General features: G+C 41.7%; 1 protein-coding gene across 4 annotated transcripts in view; it reads left to right on the top strand.

Moving 5' to 3' along the window:
- Nucleotides 1-2323: 2323 nt before the first annotated feature.
- Nucleotides 2324-18785, top strand: part of LOC130193175 (GRAM domain-containing protein 2A-like) — a 39410-nt gene continuing 22948 nt past the window's right edge. The window contains exons 1-2 of one of the 4 annotated variants that reach the window (XM_056413587.1): nucleotides 5123-5383; nucleotides 15408-15528. In XM_056413587.1, the coding sequence (XP_056269562.1) occupies nucleotides 5290-5383; nucleotides 15408-15528 (215 nt within the window). In that variant the 5' untranslated portion in view covers nucleotides 5123-5289. Of the gene's footprint in view, nucleotides 2581-5122; nucleotides 5384-15407; nucleotides 15529-17656; nucleotides 17818-18785 lie in introns of those variants that run through there. The other 3 variants (XM_056413584.1, XM_056413585.1, XM_056413586.1) reach the window with 3 other exon arrangements.

Consider the following 18785-nt stretch of genomic DNA (forward strand, 5'->3'; position numbering starts at 1 on the left):
TGTCCTGGCAACTGCTCAATGGCTTCTGCTCTGAGGATGCTGCGGGATTAAGGTCGTAAATACGCTTTTAAAAAAACTGCTAATTTCGACTCCATGATGTTGGTTCAAATAATATTTGTACGCTTAAAAAAATCGAGAAAAACAAAGTTATCATGGAACAATTATTTCACTAGAAATTGAGGGTTTTAATAAAGAATAAATAGTTTGCCTCGCAGGTTGATCTCTGAGTGAGTCGTTGACATTAAACTTCACCAGAACGGATGTTTACAGCATTGCATATTAATAAATATTCCTTTCCTTCGAGAAGTTGAATATGAAGAGGCTATGAAATGGGAAGTGCACCGTTGCGTTTGGCCACAGGAGAGCAGTGTCTTTAAAGGTGACAGTCAACCTCAGCTGTGTCAGATTAAGTCTGTTTTAGGGAGTTTTATTTCAATAAAAAACGTATTTTGTGCATCTGTGACAGTCGGGTGTTCATGCGGTTTCAGTTTAAGTGTCTTGAAGCCAGAGAAAAGGAGACTTCTGATCAATCATGCTTGTAAAGGTGCAGATGTCCGTCTGGGAGCGTTTCGACTGCCTCTCAACGGCTCTCAACATGGCGACGGGCGAGCCGGCGGCTCGCTGCTAACGGATAACTGTGCTAACGGCTCCCAATGCTATCGGCTCCCAGTGCTAATGGGTAACTGTGCTAACGGCTCCCAATGCTATCGGCTCCCAGTGCTAACGGCTCCCAATACTATCGGCTCCCAGTGCTAACGGATAACTGTGCTAACGGCTCCCAGTGCTAACGGGTAACTGTGCTAACGGCTCCCAGTGCTAACGGATAACTGTGCTAACGGCTCCCAATACTATCGGCTCCCGGTGCTAACGGATAACTGGGCTAATGGCTCCCGGTGCTAGCGGCTAACTGTGCTAACGGCAGCCCAATGCTATCGGCTCCCAGTGCTAACGGATAACTGTGCTAATGGATAAATGTGCTAATGGCTCCCGGTGCTAGCGGTTAACTGTGCTAACGGCTCCCAATGCTAACGGCTAACTGTGCTAATGGCTCCCGGTGTCAACGGCTCCCGGTGCCAACGGATACCTGACGAAGCCAACGATGTCGACCCGAGGGTCAACCTGGAGGACGGGTGCTCCTCGTCATTAGCTTTAACCGCCACTGGAGAGCAGCGTGGAGCATTCACCATTAGCTAACATACGCTAACATGCGCTGAAGGCAGTGCGTAGCGGCGATAACCTACAACTTTCTCTTGACATAAAATGTTGTCTGATGCTATATGAATATTGTGAGTGTGTTTCAGGTACCTTAAAGCAGCAAATGTGTTTTATTATTATTAACTGGTCTGTTTTCACAATAATCTGGAAGAAAAATGTTTCTCTGCGTGTTTTTGTATCCTCTAGCTAACGTGGCAGAGTCCGCTTTGAATCCTCATAAAACATTTGCGAAGTTGTTGTTTTTTTCGAAGTGTTTATAATTCTGCATAGTTGACGTGCTTCATCTCCGCCTCTGCTGGTGCATTGCAGCATATCTCTGCGTGTGGCCGCCACCTGTTGACGAATGAAACGGCAAACAATAACCAACAATGGCGCCACTGGAGGTCAGAAAACACCACAGGAAACCAGTAAGTCCGGTTCCACACGTGTTTGTACCAGCAGGGTTCTGTGCTAGTCCTCGTTCATATTATGGAGCGCAATTGATGTCGTTTTAAGAGGCTGTGAGAAGTTTGAAGATTTTTAAAAATGTTTTGACTTTTTTTTAAAAACCATCTATATTTGTTATAGTATTTTCTATACTGGAATCTTTTCGTCGATGAGCATGCAAAAATGCTCACATGTGAGTCTTTGGTTATCGTTTAAAGTTTAATATATTTGCCTTTTGGACTGCTGATGAGACAAATTAAGCAATTTCTAGATCACATTAAGATCTGGAAAACTGCGGAGAGCATTTTCACAGATTAATGGCAATTTATAGACTAAATTGAATAAATAAAACGGTCGTTGGTTGCATCAACCCGAGCAGCTCTCTTCAGTACATCACTTGCTGTTGCATTAAAACATTCACTGTGACCAGTCAGTTTCGGGTATTTTTAACTGCTCCTAATGCTGAGTGCATTAGCATAATGCAACATCGGCGACAGGGAGCGATTACGCCGGGGATGATTTTGTTGAGTGTAAATGTGAAATCTGATTATGCTCTCAGCTCGACAGAGGGAGGAGGAGGGCCTGAGAGGGAGGGAGGAATAGAGAGAGAGAGAGGCTGGCTGGAGGAGAGATTCAGAGAGGAGGGGTTAAGATAGCAAAGTGCTGAGCCAATGGCTTTTTGCACAGAGCAGCTGGCTGGCATCAGGGCAGGACAGGCCGCTCGGAGGAAGGATACCTCGAGGACGGCTCTTCTCTCCGCTCGCTGTAGGACGCCGAGCGTGGCGTCCAGGAGGCGTTCATGGGATGCACTATCTACGCAGCCAGCCCTAAGGCCCTGCCTGCCGACGAGGCCCCAGGCCAGGACCGCTACTACCAGCTCCCCCACTACCGCCACCCTCATGGAAACTGCAGTCAGAGGAAAGCAGCCGGCAGAGCCAGGTCAGTCAACAGCCACACAGGAAGTGCACCGAGCGTTCGGCACGCTCGTCCTCGGTGACGCCGACGAGGACAATCCAGGTAAAGGCAATTTATTCAGTCGGTCGGCCCCTCGTTCCATCTCGACCAATCACGGAGGAGATGTGGAGAATGAGAGGGATGCTTGAACGGAGCTGATGGATGGAGACGGAACTTGAACAGCAGGAAGACGTCCCTCGTGGTTTGTCGTTTAGAAAAACACACGTTCAAAAGAATATACAAACCTGTAAATTGAAATGTATAAGATATTTAACTCTGAATTCAGTTTCTCTGTAGTGAAATCTACAATTTGTTTACATTAGGTTTGCAATTGGAGTTTCTTTGCTGCTGGTTTTCTATCTTGGCTACAAGCATCCAGGGGGATACAACGCGAAAAACAAATGAAGAGCCACTTCGCAGATTAAAAAATGTCAACGGTCGATTGCCAGACAGCTGCATCTGTGGGTGTTGGAGCTTCGTTGTCAACAATAACAAAAAGAGACCAATACTATTTACAGATTTCTCTGTAATAATAATGTGGATCTTTGGGTTTTTCTTTTCTTCTGCTGCATTAGAACGGTGTCTACATTAGTGTTGTGTGATACACTAATTATCCTTATTTTACAGTGGTACTTTCACCAATAACTCTTGTTTGTATATTCAGAAATCACTCGTGCATATTGACTCCACTCTCAATAATATTTTTAACAAACGAATAAACAAACAAAACACCACAAAGAATCAGAATGTTCTTTATTGGCCAGCTATGTGCTAAAAACAAAGACATCAAAGATGAAGGTAATAATCAATATTTTATATGTACAGATTTTCAATATATATATTAAAATATATATATATTTATACAACTTAAATTGTCAATCCATAATGATAAAAATATATATATTTAGTATTTTCTTAATATATATTGAAAATCTGTACACTAGTCAAATGTTGATAATGACCTAAAACACAATAGGAAAATATAAAGGTGCAGAATGCAAAGCGGGCTGTAATATTTAATGTAACAGGTTGCTTTATATATCAGGATGTAGGTGGATATGAACAAGATTTACAGTCTGTGCAGTAGAAGAATCGTAAGATTTATATTTGACAGTGATTTCAATCTAGAATTCGGAGCATATCTGGTGGCGACGGCGGTTAACCGTGCTAACGATGCTAACAACGACAACAGTGCACAGAAGCTGGTATTACAACACATACTTCGTCACATAGACTCCATTCTCTGATCAAACGTTACGCCACTATATCTTTACGTATCAGATAGTTCACTGCTCTATTAATGCTTTAAAAAATAGTTTTTTAATTGTCAATCCTTAAGATGTCAGTCATTGTTGATTTTAACACATTTTCCTCAGTTTAGCATTATGTAAATCCATACTAACATGTTTTTTTTAATGTGTGTGCATAGTTGTAGTTAATGTGTGTGTACATAATGGGGGGGGGGGGAAACTGATTCATGCCACATACTGCAAACATGTAAATATGCAATGCTTTCATCAGCGGGCCATTGTCTCCCACCCTAGTGTTTCCCCCTTGTGTCCCAACAACTTATCTAAATGGAAATCTTTAAGATTGCCTCATTAAATCTGCCGCATCTTTTATGTAGCAGGTGCTTGTGACTGTAACGTAGACATATTTCCTCCTGGGGATCGATAAAGTATTTACGATTTGAATCTGATTTAATTAAGCTACAGTGGATCTTAGTGGTAGAGTTTAAAGTGTGTCAAGTATAACACATATATGCTGATAATTGGCTTTGCAGCAGTGCTTTAACTGTAAATAAGACTCCCAACCATTGATTCTCATTAAAGGGGATTTAATCTTTTAACCCGAGAGACTGAACTCTCTTTAACGTGACTGGTTGGAAAGTGGCTCCACATATTTATGAAGGCTTGCAGGTTTGAACCTGCTTCCTGAGCAAAGTACCGGCTGTAAACTAAAGTCATGTAAACAAATCCCACCCTTATTCAAAAGCTATAATACAATTAAATGATTAAAATAAGTCTTAGATAGACTTTAAGTAGGAGTGGAATGTAAGTACATTTCCTTTTGACACGAGTACTATGAATATTTTTATTGTGTGCTTCTTTATACTTTTATTTAGAGTGGAATGTACTTTGTATTCCACTATTCATTACTCTCACTTATGTTCTTACTTTTACTAAATACTATGCTGATATGACATGATCAAGCCCTCTACTAAGATAATATACTAGAGTAGTGTCTAACACTAAAATACATGTATTCAGGACTGACTGAGTATTACATAATGATAACAATACACTTTAAAAGGAGCCATTCTGCATACAAATAAGTAGCTGTAGCTTCCACATGCAATGGGAGTGATTTTATGCTATAGTACTAAAACTATATATATATTTATTTATTTATGCGAGCGCAGACGTGAGCTGCGGTCAGTGTGCAGTCGCCAGCGTGTAATCCTGCAGTGAGTCAACAGCCCGCAGTGGGCTGAAGGTAAACTCAGCCCTCCTCTCGCAGGACTCACTTCTGAGGAGGTCACGACTCCGTCGACACGACGCGCGCGCTCCTCCAGCCTCTCGCGGGCTTTTCGTGCCCCAAAAACCGGAGGGTTTATATTTAATTTCTTTTTGGTGTCGTACTTTGTTGTTGTTGCTCGTGGATTAAACGACGTGAAAATGATTTGACCGAGAAATGAAAGCGCAGACCGGGACGAGTTCCGCGGAGAGACGAGGCGACGACGACGACTACACGGCGGAAAAAGTAGAGGTGGCTTGTGGAGCTACAGGTAAGGGAGCCGCGAGGTCGACGTGAAGCTAGCGAGCGGAAGGGCGACGGCTATTTTCAAAATAAAAGCACCAGCCACCGACTCGTGATAGGATAGCAGAATAGGCATGACAAACACAGTTTTACTCGATGTGTAGTGATTTATTGTGATATATTCAAACCAAGTGTCGATTTGAGTTCATACTGAAAGTCAGAATCGAAGCCGGTTGCTGGTGAATATGTGTCAGCAATTTGTTATGATTTTATTTTGAAGATTTTTTTCACGCATTTTAACGTGGCTTCTGATAAACTTGACAGGTTTTTTTGTGTGCTTGATGATTAAAAAAATAAACAAGTGGTCTAGATGCACATACACTTCAGGAATAAAATGTATCTATAGTAATATTTTTACAGAGTAGTCATTTAGTGGTAAATGTCATTTTTCGAGGCCTATATCTTACTTCAGTCTGCAATTCTACCAACAGTGTTCAGGGGATCTGCCACTTTCCAATAGAAGTGGTGTTATATATAAACATCCCATAGATTACTTTGTTTGCTCTCTTAATAAGACGACACAAACACTTAACAAATTGTGTTTTTGCAAAAAGCTATTCCTCTCTGAAATCCCTTTTGATTTCCACATCTTTGGAGCCTTGTCTTCTCAAAAACACAAGTCTGCCATCAAAGGCTGTTTTGAGGCGCTTGCACAATGGAGAGGTTATTTCAGGAGGTCTCAAGCAGAGCGGAGTCCAAAGGCTCAGCCTCTGTTGCAGCTTCATAGACTGTCTGTGAAATACCAGAAGACCAAATAAATTTAGTGTACTACAAAGAAAGAAGAATCATAATCGTGACAAATAATGTGACGAAGCACTGGCAAAAAAGTTTTTTAAAAGTCTAGTTATCGTGTTTTATTGATTAGAACACTCTTTTGTGTAAGTCTGAACTCACACACATGAGAGAAACCAAGACGGCAGACAACTCACATTTCTTCTAACAATAAGGCAAACTCCCTTTTCATAAAACCTGTGACGGCACACCCACAATGAACAAAGAATACCACATTGCTTAGCCGTGTGCCTGCTGGTAATTCTGAGGACTCTCCTTAACAATAATGATAATACACTTTATTTATAGCATCGTTTCAACACAATGTGTACAAATCATAAAATATATCGTATAATAATATTCAGTCCTCTTCCAAAGTGATTTAAAAAATAACTTTCTGGCTTAGTTTTCCCATTAATGCATTTCATGAATCGGGACTACACAGTGGTGTCGTGGTCCCTGGAGAAGTGGGTATACTCTGAATTTTGCAATTTTTTTAAGCAGCCCATACAGCAAAGGATAAACGCCCTGTTTTATAAATAGTGACATACTCTATTTAGTTTACCCAAAAATTATTAACCAAGTATTATTTACACATTGCCACATGATTCCTGCTGCTTGACCTCAGGGAATAAGGATTATGAAATTATTGATCCAATACTGACCCACAGACTGGTAAGAGACAACTACATAATTATGCAATTTGAGTGAACTATTCCTTATCCTTACTCCATCCACACAAAATTGGACAACTATTCTCTCGCCTTGCAAAGTTGTCCATAGACCTTTCTTTCTTTTGTAAACTGTCTCTTGGAACAGCTAATTTACAAAACATAGTGTATAGGTCAGAGTGTGGTACTATTATAAAAATAACATGACTTGGAGCAGATATTACTGGTCCTACACAGGTGGTGTTATGCATGAGTATAACATATATTCAACATGAGGCAAACAGTTTTACAGTCAGAGATTTGTTTATTTTTTAACATTTATTTAAATAAATTACTTCAAAACTGAATTAGACCATGCATCCTTGTTCATGTTTCACTTTAAATTAAAAACACAAATCATCCTCTTCCACACATCAAAACCAATTAGATAAACTCAAAAGTGCAAAGTCCTAAAACTGAAAAAAATAAATGGTTTTCAACACCTGGTTATTAAACCACTTGTTTCAGCCCATTTCTCCTCTGTTAACATTATTGTTGGTCAGTTAGTTCATGTATTAGGGTTCTGTGATCATATTAATTCATGTGTTAGGGTTCTGATCATATTGGGATTTTAGGTTTATTTTTCTGTGCCTTAATTTCGGATGTGATTCGGTCCGTGTGCTTTGTCTCGAAGTGGGGCTTCACATCGCTGATTTTAATATCGCTGAACATGAGTCGTACTGCTCTTGAACTGATTGTGGGAATAATGAACATATAACAGTCTCTCCATTCCTGGTTAACGGCTCTGGTTAAGCGGTCCACATCTCTCTTTTTGGAGCGCCAAGTTAAATAACTTCTCTGATTCACGTACTTTTTTCAACTATCTGATCTCTATGGAGGACTCAAAATGACTTAAGTATAAATAAATAAATGCATGAATAAATATTGGAATAAAGAAATAAATGTATAAATAAATGCTTAAATAAATGTATAAATAAATACAGGAATGAATAAATATAAGTTATAAATCAACAGGACATCATTAAATAAATATATTTCTACATTTCTGTATTTCTTCATTCATTTATTTCTCTTTATGTGTCCACACGTATTTCTTCATTTATTTATGTGTGACATTTTCGTGTCCGTATATTCAAATGAGCTGGGCGGTCCGAACCTCTGTCTAAAGCATGATTGGTCACCGGAGTGTGATGCACCTGGTGTGTTGTGCTCTACTATTTTTGCCTGGCACATGATGCTGAAGTTGACTAGCTCAGCTCACCGTGAGCAGAAGTTAGCCTAGACAGCTTTTTGACTTCAGCCGTTTATCAATTCCAAGTGCACTGAGTACAGACTTGTGTTCTTTTGGAGTCTGGTCTTGGGAGTCTGATCTTTGGAGTCTGGTCTTGGTAGTCCAGACTCTCGAGGACGCAGGACGGTCTTTCTGGTCGTGTGACGTCACCACATCAACTGTTCATGTTCATGAATTTACTCCAATTATTCACTGTAAAATACTTTACAGTGGAGTAGAATGTGTTGCGGTGTTCACTGTCGTTTGGCGTATACTCCGCCCACAGTAGCCTGGTACTTGTTCCCGAATAAACGGTAATAACTATAAAACGTCTCGTAGCTTTCCATCCTGACCCAGGGTCGCTACAATATGAAGTTATGAATCTCAGTCAAATTGACGTAACGTTATCTTTTCATAAATAATAAACTCGTTGTGCTCTTTAGATCCTCCAAAACCTAATTATATATCATGTTTAGCCGCTACGGAGGCGTCATAGCCAGCGGAGCATTTCAAAAAGTCCTGCCGAGATCAGGCTTCTCTCGGCGGCCGCACAGCGCGCTGAGCGCCCGGAGCTCAGAGGTCCCGCGAGCAGGAGCTCAAATCTCCGTCGCATATCCTTATTAGGCTGAATCTCGATAAACCGACCACAGATTTGATGCTTAAACTACTAACTTCTCAACTGAAAACATCCTTAAATTACATTCCGTGACTCAACAACAGTAGTATTTAGAATGTACAGACAAGAATGCATAATACACGCTGTTCGTCTACAGGTCCAAGTGCTAGGGATCGATTACTTCTGTCTTGCTCCCTGATTTGACCAATCCTGTTCAACAATGAGGTTCGGACCGCCCCAGCTCATTTGAATATACGGACACGTAAATGTTACACATAAATAAATGAAGAAATACGTGTGGACACATAAATAGAGAAATAAATAAATGAAGAAATACAGAAATGAGAAATATATTTATTTAATGATGACCTGTTGATTTATAACTTATATCTATTCATTCCTGTATTTATTTATTTGTACATTTATTTAAGCATTTATTTATTTATTTATACATTTATTTATTCATTTATACATTTATTTAAGCATTTATTTATTTATACTTAAGTCATTTTGAGTCCTCCATACATCTCTCTCCCCGTCGCTCCGTGTGTGTGAATATGGCACAAGAGTCGAGGGCGGGGCTTAACGGAATACACACATGTGATTGGTCGAGTGTGTGAGAGGATTTACAAGGCGTGTGTTTCCTGGACCGCGGGACGACAGCCGCAAAGGCAGGAAAAGCTGTGGACCCGGACCGCGGTCCGCCTGTGAGTGACCCATGCACTACTAAATAATGCGCAGCCGGCACCAGCGGTGATTGAGAAGTGGGTATACGCAATGCTGACTGAAATATACCGGCGTATACCCTGGACTACACCACTGGGACTACAGATGAACAATAGCCTCTTGGCTAACACTGACACATTTACAGAAATGTTTTATGAATGTGCACTGTCCCTTATAAACCAAAGTAAAAAATGAAAACAATCCATGAAATATGAAAATGCAAAAACATAAATGCGCTTGATTCTCCTGAAACAGCAACACGTGTTGTTTTTTGTTGCGCGATGATTTGAATTCTTGAGCAGTAGCTCCTCCCCCACACAACTCACACGCGTCAGCGTTTCCACGATAACGGTTACTTTGATGTCTGTGACGTCACAGAACCAGAGTTCGTAATAGGAGGTGAACGCCACTAGTCGGTTGTAGATTCCTGGAGAGGTCGAGCCCATGGAGGGCCGCCACAATGTACGATTCCCGTCGACATGCTGGTGCCTCGTGTTCGCGTAGAGCTGGCGGGACTCGGTGGAGTTGGTGCACTGCTTCATGTCGATACTGATACTGATGGCGCCGCGGACGGCCGCCTCGGTGCGTTGGTGCGCGATGTTTTTTGTTGTTTTCGTCTTAAATACTGTTTTCTGCTGTGATTCCCGGAGCTCTTTCACCAGAGAAGAGCTCATGAACATCAGGGGAACAACTCCAGCGGATTTATTTCCACCGTTTTTAACTTCTGTGGAGTTACTGGACATTTTTGTAAAAGGTGTGCTCACCTTCCCACGCGTGAGACGCCGCGGAGAGGGAACGCTCAGGGCGCTTACGGCTACGGAAACGGGATCTCGTACAGCGCTGCCGGGCATATTTCTCCAACGTCCGCTCACTGTGCAACAAACTGGACGAACTCCAGCTGCTGGTGGGAGAGACAGAGACTTCTCCTCATCCTCTGTCCTGTGCTTTACGGAATCATGGCTAAGTGGATCGATACCAGATTCTGCGCTCCAGCTCGCTGGCTTCCAGCTGTTCCGAGCGGACCGGGTCACGGAGCTCTCCGGAAAAACAAAGGGTGGAGGAATCTGCTTTTACCTCAACAACGGCTGGTGCAACGACGTAACGGTGATTCTACAGCACTGTTCGCCGGACCTGGAATCTTTTATCATTCACTGCAAACCCTTCTACTCCCCACGTGAGTTCGCTTCATTCATCCTGGCCGGAGTTTACATGCCGCCGCAGGGAAACGTGCACGAGGCACAGCAGACCCTCGCTGAACAGATACGGTGTGTGGAGCGGACCTTCCCGGACTCTTTAGTTATTGTACTCAGGGATTTTAACAAAGGAAACCTCAGCCACGAACTCCTAAATATGGACAGTTAATTAAATGCCCTTCCAGAGAGAAGAGCATTCTGGACCACTGCTACACAACAATCAGCAGGGCCTATCACGCCGTCCTCGAGCTGCACTGGGAAACTCTGACCACATCATGGTTCATCTGATTCCTCATACAGGCAGAGACTAAAGCTCTGCAAACCTGTGGTGAGGAAGTTCAAGAAGTGGACCAGTGAGGCTCTGGAGGATCTACGGGCGTGCTTGGACTGTACTGACTGGGATGTCTTCAGGACTGCTACCAACAGCCTGGATGAGTACACAGAGGCTGTAACTTCCTACATCAGCTTCTGTGAGGACAGCTGTATTCCATCCAGCTCCAGGGTGAGTTATAACAACGACAAACCCTGGTTCACAGCGGAGCTCAGGAAGCTAAGACTGCAGAAGGACCAGGCATTCAGGAGTGGGGACAAGGACCTGTACACAGAGTCAAAATACAGGTTTAGCAAGGCGGTGAGAGATGCTAAACAACTGTACTCTGAGAAACTGCAACAGCAGCTCTCAGCAAACGACTCTGCTTCTGTCTGGAGAGGGCTCAGGCAGATCACCAACTACAAGCCCAAATCACCCCACTCCATGAACAATGTGCTTCTGGCAGACGAGCTCAATGAGTTCTACTGCCGCTTTGAAAGACAATGGAGCAGTCCTGAGACAATCCCCACAGCCCCATCAACAAGCCACAGACCATCAGCCCACCCTCCCCCAGCCCATCAGGGGCTCACACCTCTGGAGCACCCTCCATCAACTCAGCGACGACCCTCGTCATCCTGGAGAGACGTCAACAGGCTGTTCAAAAGCAGAACCCCGCAAAGCAGCGGGCCCGGACTCCGTCTCCCCTCCACCCTGAAGCACTGTGCTGACCAGCTGTCTCCGGTGTTCACCGACATCTTCAACACCTCCCTGGAGACATGCCACGTTCCAGCCTGCTTCAAGGCCTCCACCATCATCCCGTCCCAAAAAACCCAAGATCACAGGACTCAATGTCTACAGGCCCGTCGCCCTGACCTCTGTGGTCATGAAGTCCTTTGAACGCTTGGTCCTGTCACACCTCAAGATCATCACCGACCCACTCCTGGACCCCCTGCAGTTCGCCTACAGAGCCAACAGGTCTGTAGACGATGCAGTCAACATGGCCCTTCACTACATCCTCCAGCATCTGGACTCCCCAGGAACCTACGCCAGGATCCTGTTTGTGGACTTCAGCTCTGCTTTCAATTCCATCATCCCGTCCCTGCTGCAGGACAAGCTCTCCCAGCTGCACGTGCCCGACTCCACCTGCAGGTGGATCACAGACTTCCTGACCGACAGGAAGCAGCACGTGAGGCTGGGGAAACACGTCTCAGGCTCCCGGACCACCAGCACAGGTTCCCCAAGGCTGTGTTCTTTCCCTCTGCTGTTCTCCTGTACACCAACAGCTGCACCTCCAGTCACCAGTCCGTCAAGCTCCTAAAGTTCGCGGATGACACCACCCTCATTGGGCTCATCTCTGGTGGGGACGAGACCGCCTACAGGTGGGAGACTGACCACCTGGTGACCTGGTGCAGCCAGAACAACCTGGAGCTCAACGCTCTAAAGACAGTGGAGATGGTTGTGGATTTCAGGAGGAATGCAGCCCCACCCGCCCTCTCATCCTGTGTGACTCCCCCGTCGACGCTGTGGAGTCCTTCCGCTTCCTGGGCTCCATCATCACCCAGGACCTCAAGTGGGAGCTGAACATCGGCTCCATCACCAAGAAGGCCCAGCAGAGGATGTTCTTCCTGAGGCAGCTGAGGAAATTCAACCTGCCAGGGAAGATGATGGTACAATTCTACACGGCCATCGTTGAGTCCATCATCTGCTCCTCCATCACCGTCTGGCACCCTGCAGCCACGGCCAAAGACAAGTGCAGGCTGCAGAGCATCATCCGCTCGGCCGAGAGGGTTATCGGCTGCAATCTGCCTTCCCTCCAGGTCCTGTTCACTTCCAGGTCACTGAAGCGGGCCAGAAGGATTGTCGCTGACCCCTCCCACCCTGGACACTCCTGTTCGAGTCCCTCCTCGGGAGGAGGCTGCGTCTATCATGACAAAGACCACCCGCCACACCAAAGTTTTTCCGTCGGCAGTCGGGCTCATCAATGGAACCCGGACTGACTGACTGTCACCCCAGGACTACCACCTCTTCTTCCACCTTCCTCTCTCCTCCTTCTTCCCGCTCCTTCCTCTTCCTCCTCCTCCTCTTCCTCCCCTCCTCCCTCCTCCTTCTTCTTCCCTCCTCCACACGTCACTTTAACATGCACTTTAACTTGAGGCCTCCTCCACACACATGCCACTTTATTTGCATGCACTTTAACTTAAACACACGCCACGTGTAACATACACTTTTAACTAAAACACACCACTTGAAGCACACACCCAAACACTTTCACATTACTTGTTGTCTTTCTGTCGTGTTGATTGTTGTTTGTTTGTCATGTCCAAATGTTGCACCTTCCACCAAAAAAAATTCCTCGTTTGTGTAAACATTCCTGGCAATAAAACTGTTTGATTCTGATTGATTCTGATTGATCCACATTTCCGGTGGACGACGAGCCTCGGCAAAAGTGTGCGGGTTATTAGTTTCTCCTCCCTCCCCCTTAAGGGGGTGGAGGAGTTGAGTCGCCTGCACCTGACCCAAACCTATACGGCGATTCTCTAGTGTTTCGATTAGCAATAGAAATAGGAATAGAAATAGATTAGATTAGAAATAGAAATAGAAATAGATTAGAAATAGATTAGATTAGAAATAGATTAGAATAGAAATAGATTAGAAATAGATTAGAAATAGATTAGAATAGAAATAGATTAGATTAGAAATAGGTTAGAAATAGATTAGAATAGAAATAGGTTAGAAATAGATTAGAATAGAAATAGATTAGATTAGAAATAGATTAGATTAGAAATAGATTAGAAATAGAAATAGATTAGAATAGAAATAGATTAGAAATAGAAATAGATTAGATTAGAAATAGGTTAGAAATAGATTAGAATAGAAATAGATTAGAATTAGATTAGAAATAGAAATAGATTAGATTAGAAATAGATTAGATTAGAAATAGGTTAGAAATAGATTAGAATAGAAATAGATTAGATTAGAAATAGGTTAGAAATAGATTAGAAATAGATTAGATTATAATAGAAATAGATTAGATTAGAATATATTAGATTAGATTAGGTATTCTTTTATAAATCCCACAGTGGGGAATTTTCAAAATCACAGCAGCGGTGCACAGTGCATTCTATTAATGCTCTGATGAGCATTAATAAAAAAATATATATAAAACACAAAACACAATAACAATACTTTAGACTAAATATAGAGAGGAAAAATAAAGTGCTGCGTTTACTCGGATCTCCAGCGATCTGCTGCTGTTTGTTGTGCAGCCTGACAGCAGCGGGAAGGAAGGACTTGTGGTTCCTCTCCCTCAGACACAGTTGACAAAAAGAGTACAGAAGTCCTTTTAATGCTCTTATTTGGATCTGATATATAAGTCTTTATTTATATATATATATATATATATATATATATATATATATATACACACACACAGCATACCAGTAACATCACCAGATCAATAATACAATATGATGAGCTGTAAAGTATACCCTTTACAGTGAAATAACCTAAACATGTCAGGATACTTAAAATGCCACAAATAGTGTTTTGCAAGAACTCTTAAAACCTGAGTCATAATTTGTTTCCTTTCTTTTTCCTCATTTCAATGAGTAATTAAAAAATGTGTGTTTTGGTGACATCAGTAAGTACCCCACTCGTGAGTTTTGAATCTTAAGTGTCCTAAAAATAGCGTTCACGGCCAACACTAATCTTGGTTTAAAGCTGGTTTCCTGAAGTCATGTGACTGCGGTGTAGTTTGTTCATAGCTTTAGCTTTTTACTTCAGTTACAAGGTACTTTAAAGGGTCAAACAACCACAATAGAATCATAAAGGTATTTAATCCAAAAAACCGAGTAAGGACATGACAATTACAATTTAAAGAATTATAACGAGTGGTTCTGGGAAGGTAAAACATGAATATCACATGCATGCGAGGCTATGAAAGTGTGTTTTAAGAAGACTCTAGATAGCTTTAGCCCTCCTAATGTCCTCCGTAAGGTTGTTTGGCCCTGATGTCTAACGCTCTGTCGCCTTCAGGGGCACAGGCGTTACAATGTTATGCATAATATTGATTTGTGTTTGTTTTTAATCTAATTTATCCGTCTTGGTACTTTACAAATCTTGGGGAAAACCACTTCGATTGCTCAGGGCGACGTAGACATAAGTGACTGGAGAGAGAGAGAGAGAGAGAGATCCGTAAGCAACAACAAAAACCTTAACAAGATTACACTTTATTGGATTGGAGGACGTCTTGTGACAGAACGAAATGTGTGTCTCCTGAGACAGAAACAAAGAAAGGGTGGAGAGGTGAAGGCCTTTTAGTGAAGTCATGTTTTGAAGAAGAGGAAGAAGAACAACCCAGGTCATTAGGACTGTTTAGATGATGGTCTGGTCCTGCTGCTGGAAAACAGATGAACTAACATACTTCCTACTTTAGATACACGAAGACTCTTAAGTGTTCCACATGACTGCAAGGAGTGCTCCTTTAATCCTCCCAGTGACGGTTTAACCAGCATAACCATCGGCCATCTCTCGAGGCAGTGTCACCAACGGGCTGAGTGGGTAACTCCAGGTTTATTATATGACTTTTGGTCATTTGATTTACTGTCTAGAAACATTAAACACAACTAAACATCAACTGACCTGATGAGGGCGATACGGTGGGTCATTACCTATAATGATGTGAACTTGTGGTAAAATCTAGTTTGAAGACCTTCATTTTTGTGTTATTAATGTGTAATTTCAAGCTTTTATGTTTGGGGGCCCTGCTGCTTAGATATTGGAGAAAGGAATCCTTTAAAAATGATTGTCACTGAATATAATCCAAAGGTTTCGAGGTCTGATGACGGGATTTGGATCTCTAAACTCGAATGTCCACGCCCACATTTGTAGCGTTGGGCCAGAAGCACAATCAAGTAATTGTTCTATCTTTCTCATCATTAGTTTAATGCCACTTCCTGGAAACCTGAACAGACTAACTCTGAGCGAAGCCTGAAACATCGTCATGGCTAAAAAGAAAAAAAGTGTTTCCCCTCTCAGAAAGTGTTTATCCCAAAGCTGTTTGTGTCAAGAGCTGCGTGACCACAGCCGTGATGTGTTTCATAAGGTTTTTAGACTGTAAGCAAACACTTTAGTGAATGAGGTCGCCAAAAGCCATCCAAAGTCTGCTTCCTGTGCCGTAGACACAGTGGACACAGTGTGGTGTCAAAGCCCAGCGGTCAGGTTAAGGCTCATAAAGTTGTCCAACTGTTTATATGCTTGTTTATTCTTGTTTATATATGTACCAGGAGCTGGTGGGCAGGACTTTAGGCTCAAAACAGTTCTCTACAAATATTTGATATGCAGTTATATATATATATGTATATTTATATATGCATATTTATATATATATATATATATTTATATATGCACATTTATATATATATATATATTTATATATGTAAATATATATATGTATATATTTATATAATATATATGTATATAAAAGTATATTTATATATATATATATGTGTGTATATATACAGGACTGTCTCAGAAAATTAGAATATTGTGATGAAGTTCTTTATTTTCTGTAATGCAATTAAAAAAACAAAAGTGTCATGCATTCTGGATTCATTACAAATCAACTGAAATATTGCAAGCCTTTTATTCTGATTTATTGCTGATTATGGCTTACAGCTTAAGAAAACTCAAATATCCTATCTCTAAATATTAGAATATCATGAAAAAGTATACTAGTAGGGTATTAAACAAATCACTTGAATTGTCTAATTAACTCGAAACACCTGCAAGGGTTTCCTGAGCCTTGACAAACACTCAGCTGTTATAAATCTTTTTTTACTTGGTCTGAGGAAATATTAAAATTTTATGAGATAGGATTTTAGAGTTTTCTTAAGCTGTAAGCCATAATCAGCAATATTAAAAGAATAAAAGGCTTGCAATATTTCAGTTGATTTGTAATGAATCCAGAATGCATGACATTTTTGTTTTTTAAATTGCATTACAGAAAATAAAGAACTTTATCACAATATTCTAATTTTCTGAGACAGTCCTGTATATATATTTATATAATATTTTTATATATATGTATATACATATATATATATATACTGCATAGTGTGTAATGTGATAGTATTGTGTTTCATCTATAAAAGTAATTATAGTTCAATATTACCTTGTTTGTACACAGTATATTTTTTAAACTCGCAACGCTCGTCTAGTCATTGAGAAGTTATTAAGTCTGTCTCGGCAGACCTCGATTATATTGCACAAAACATTTCTGATTTAAACTCTGAGGAAATAATTTCATTACATTTAGGAAATGACTCATTTAAAAGAGAACATTTGACGAGGTAAATCCAACCCAGCTGTTAATAACAGCAGTTTCTATGTTGTTAGGGATGTTTTCATTTGCAGTAAAAACAAACTGTTGACCACGTTTACAGAATTACAAAAAAATATGTAAGAATGCATCTCAATGATTTTGTGGGAATTGGTTTCTGAGAGAAATCTTTGCTCACATACTCTCCATGCCCTCAGCTCCTGATTCTGAACATCTGATTAAAATCAACTCCTTGCAGAGGAAAGCGGAGTACAACCACAAGCAGCCCCTTTGAACATTGTTTTCTAAATGACGTTAAAAAAACGGCACAAGACGGCTCTGTGTTGCCCGGAGGCTCATCTGGGATCAGATACCTCTCCTAAGCCCCATAACCTCAGGCTTAAGGTGAAAAGGACCCCACCAACCTTTCCCGTATCCAACAATAGGGCCCGTCTCCTGCGACCCCCTCCCCCCCGCTGACCAGTCGGATGTAAAAACCTCCAGGAAGCCCTTGTTGTTTGAACAGGTCAGTGGCTGACGTGAGGCTTCTGCCCAATTAGAGATAATACGCTGGAAACTGCAGGCAAGAACCTCTTTCCATCAACACCTGTAATTATACCAGGGCAGGTGGCAGCGACTTCCCCAGAGGAAAACATGGCACAGGGCAGGTGGCTGTTGATGTGCATGCGAGAGGAAGAAACGTAGATCGGTTAAAAGGCTGCCGGTGTTGTATGCCGGCCAGCTTTTATCTCCCCAAACGGGTGCGTTGGTACGTCTACTGCAGGGGGAGATGAGTCCAATCCAGATGAAGAGACAATTAGGATTCTATTGAAGAAACATACATCCATGTATGTGTGTTCAGGGAGGAAATAGGATTGGCTGAGTCTTGGTTTATGAGCAATAACTAGGCTGAGAGTGCACAATACAAGAAACACAGATTAGTAACAGTTTGCTAAATAATGGATACAATGTTAAAACTAGAACGGGCACTCGGTAGAGCGCATACCTTCGCATATCACAAGATTGGGCATTGAATTATGAACATTTTGGCATTAGTTGCATGCCAATTGGATAGAAATTGACCGCGCTATGGTAAAAAGAAGATGTTGACCTTTTCTTGACCTTGACCTTTGACCCGATTGATCCCAAAATCTAATCAAATGGCCCCCGGATAATAACCAATCATCCCACCAAATTTAATGCGATTCGGTTTAATACTTTTTGAGTTATGCGAGTAACACGCATACAAATAAAGAAATAAAGAAATACACAGCGATCAAAACATAACCTTCCGCATTTTCAATGCAAAGGTAAAAAGACAATTGAATGTACTGGTTATTAATTAAAAAAATACAACGTTGACATAGTTGGCTAATCAATGTCTGAACAGATGGGCAGTCGGCTGCAAATACTAACCAATGGTGTAAATAATTAGCTTCCAGTTTAAAGATTGGACAACTAATTTAAATATAGGGAGTTAAAAGTAATAGATGA

The sequence above is a fragment of the Pseudoliparis swirei genome, chromosome 4 (assembly GCF_029220125.1).
Source record: "Pseudoliparis swirei isolate HS2019 ecotype Mariana Trench chromosome 4, NWPU_hadal_v1, whole genome shotgun sequence".
Lineage (NCBI taxonomy): Eukaryota > Metazoa > Chordata > Actinopteri > Perciformes > Liparidae > Pseudoliparis > Pseudoliparis swirei.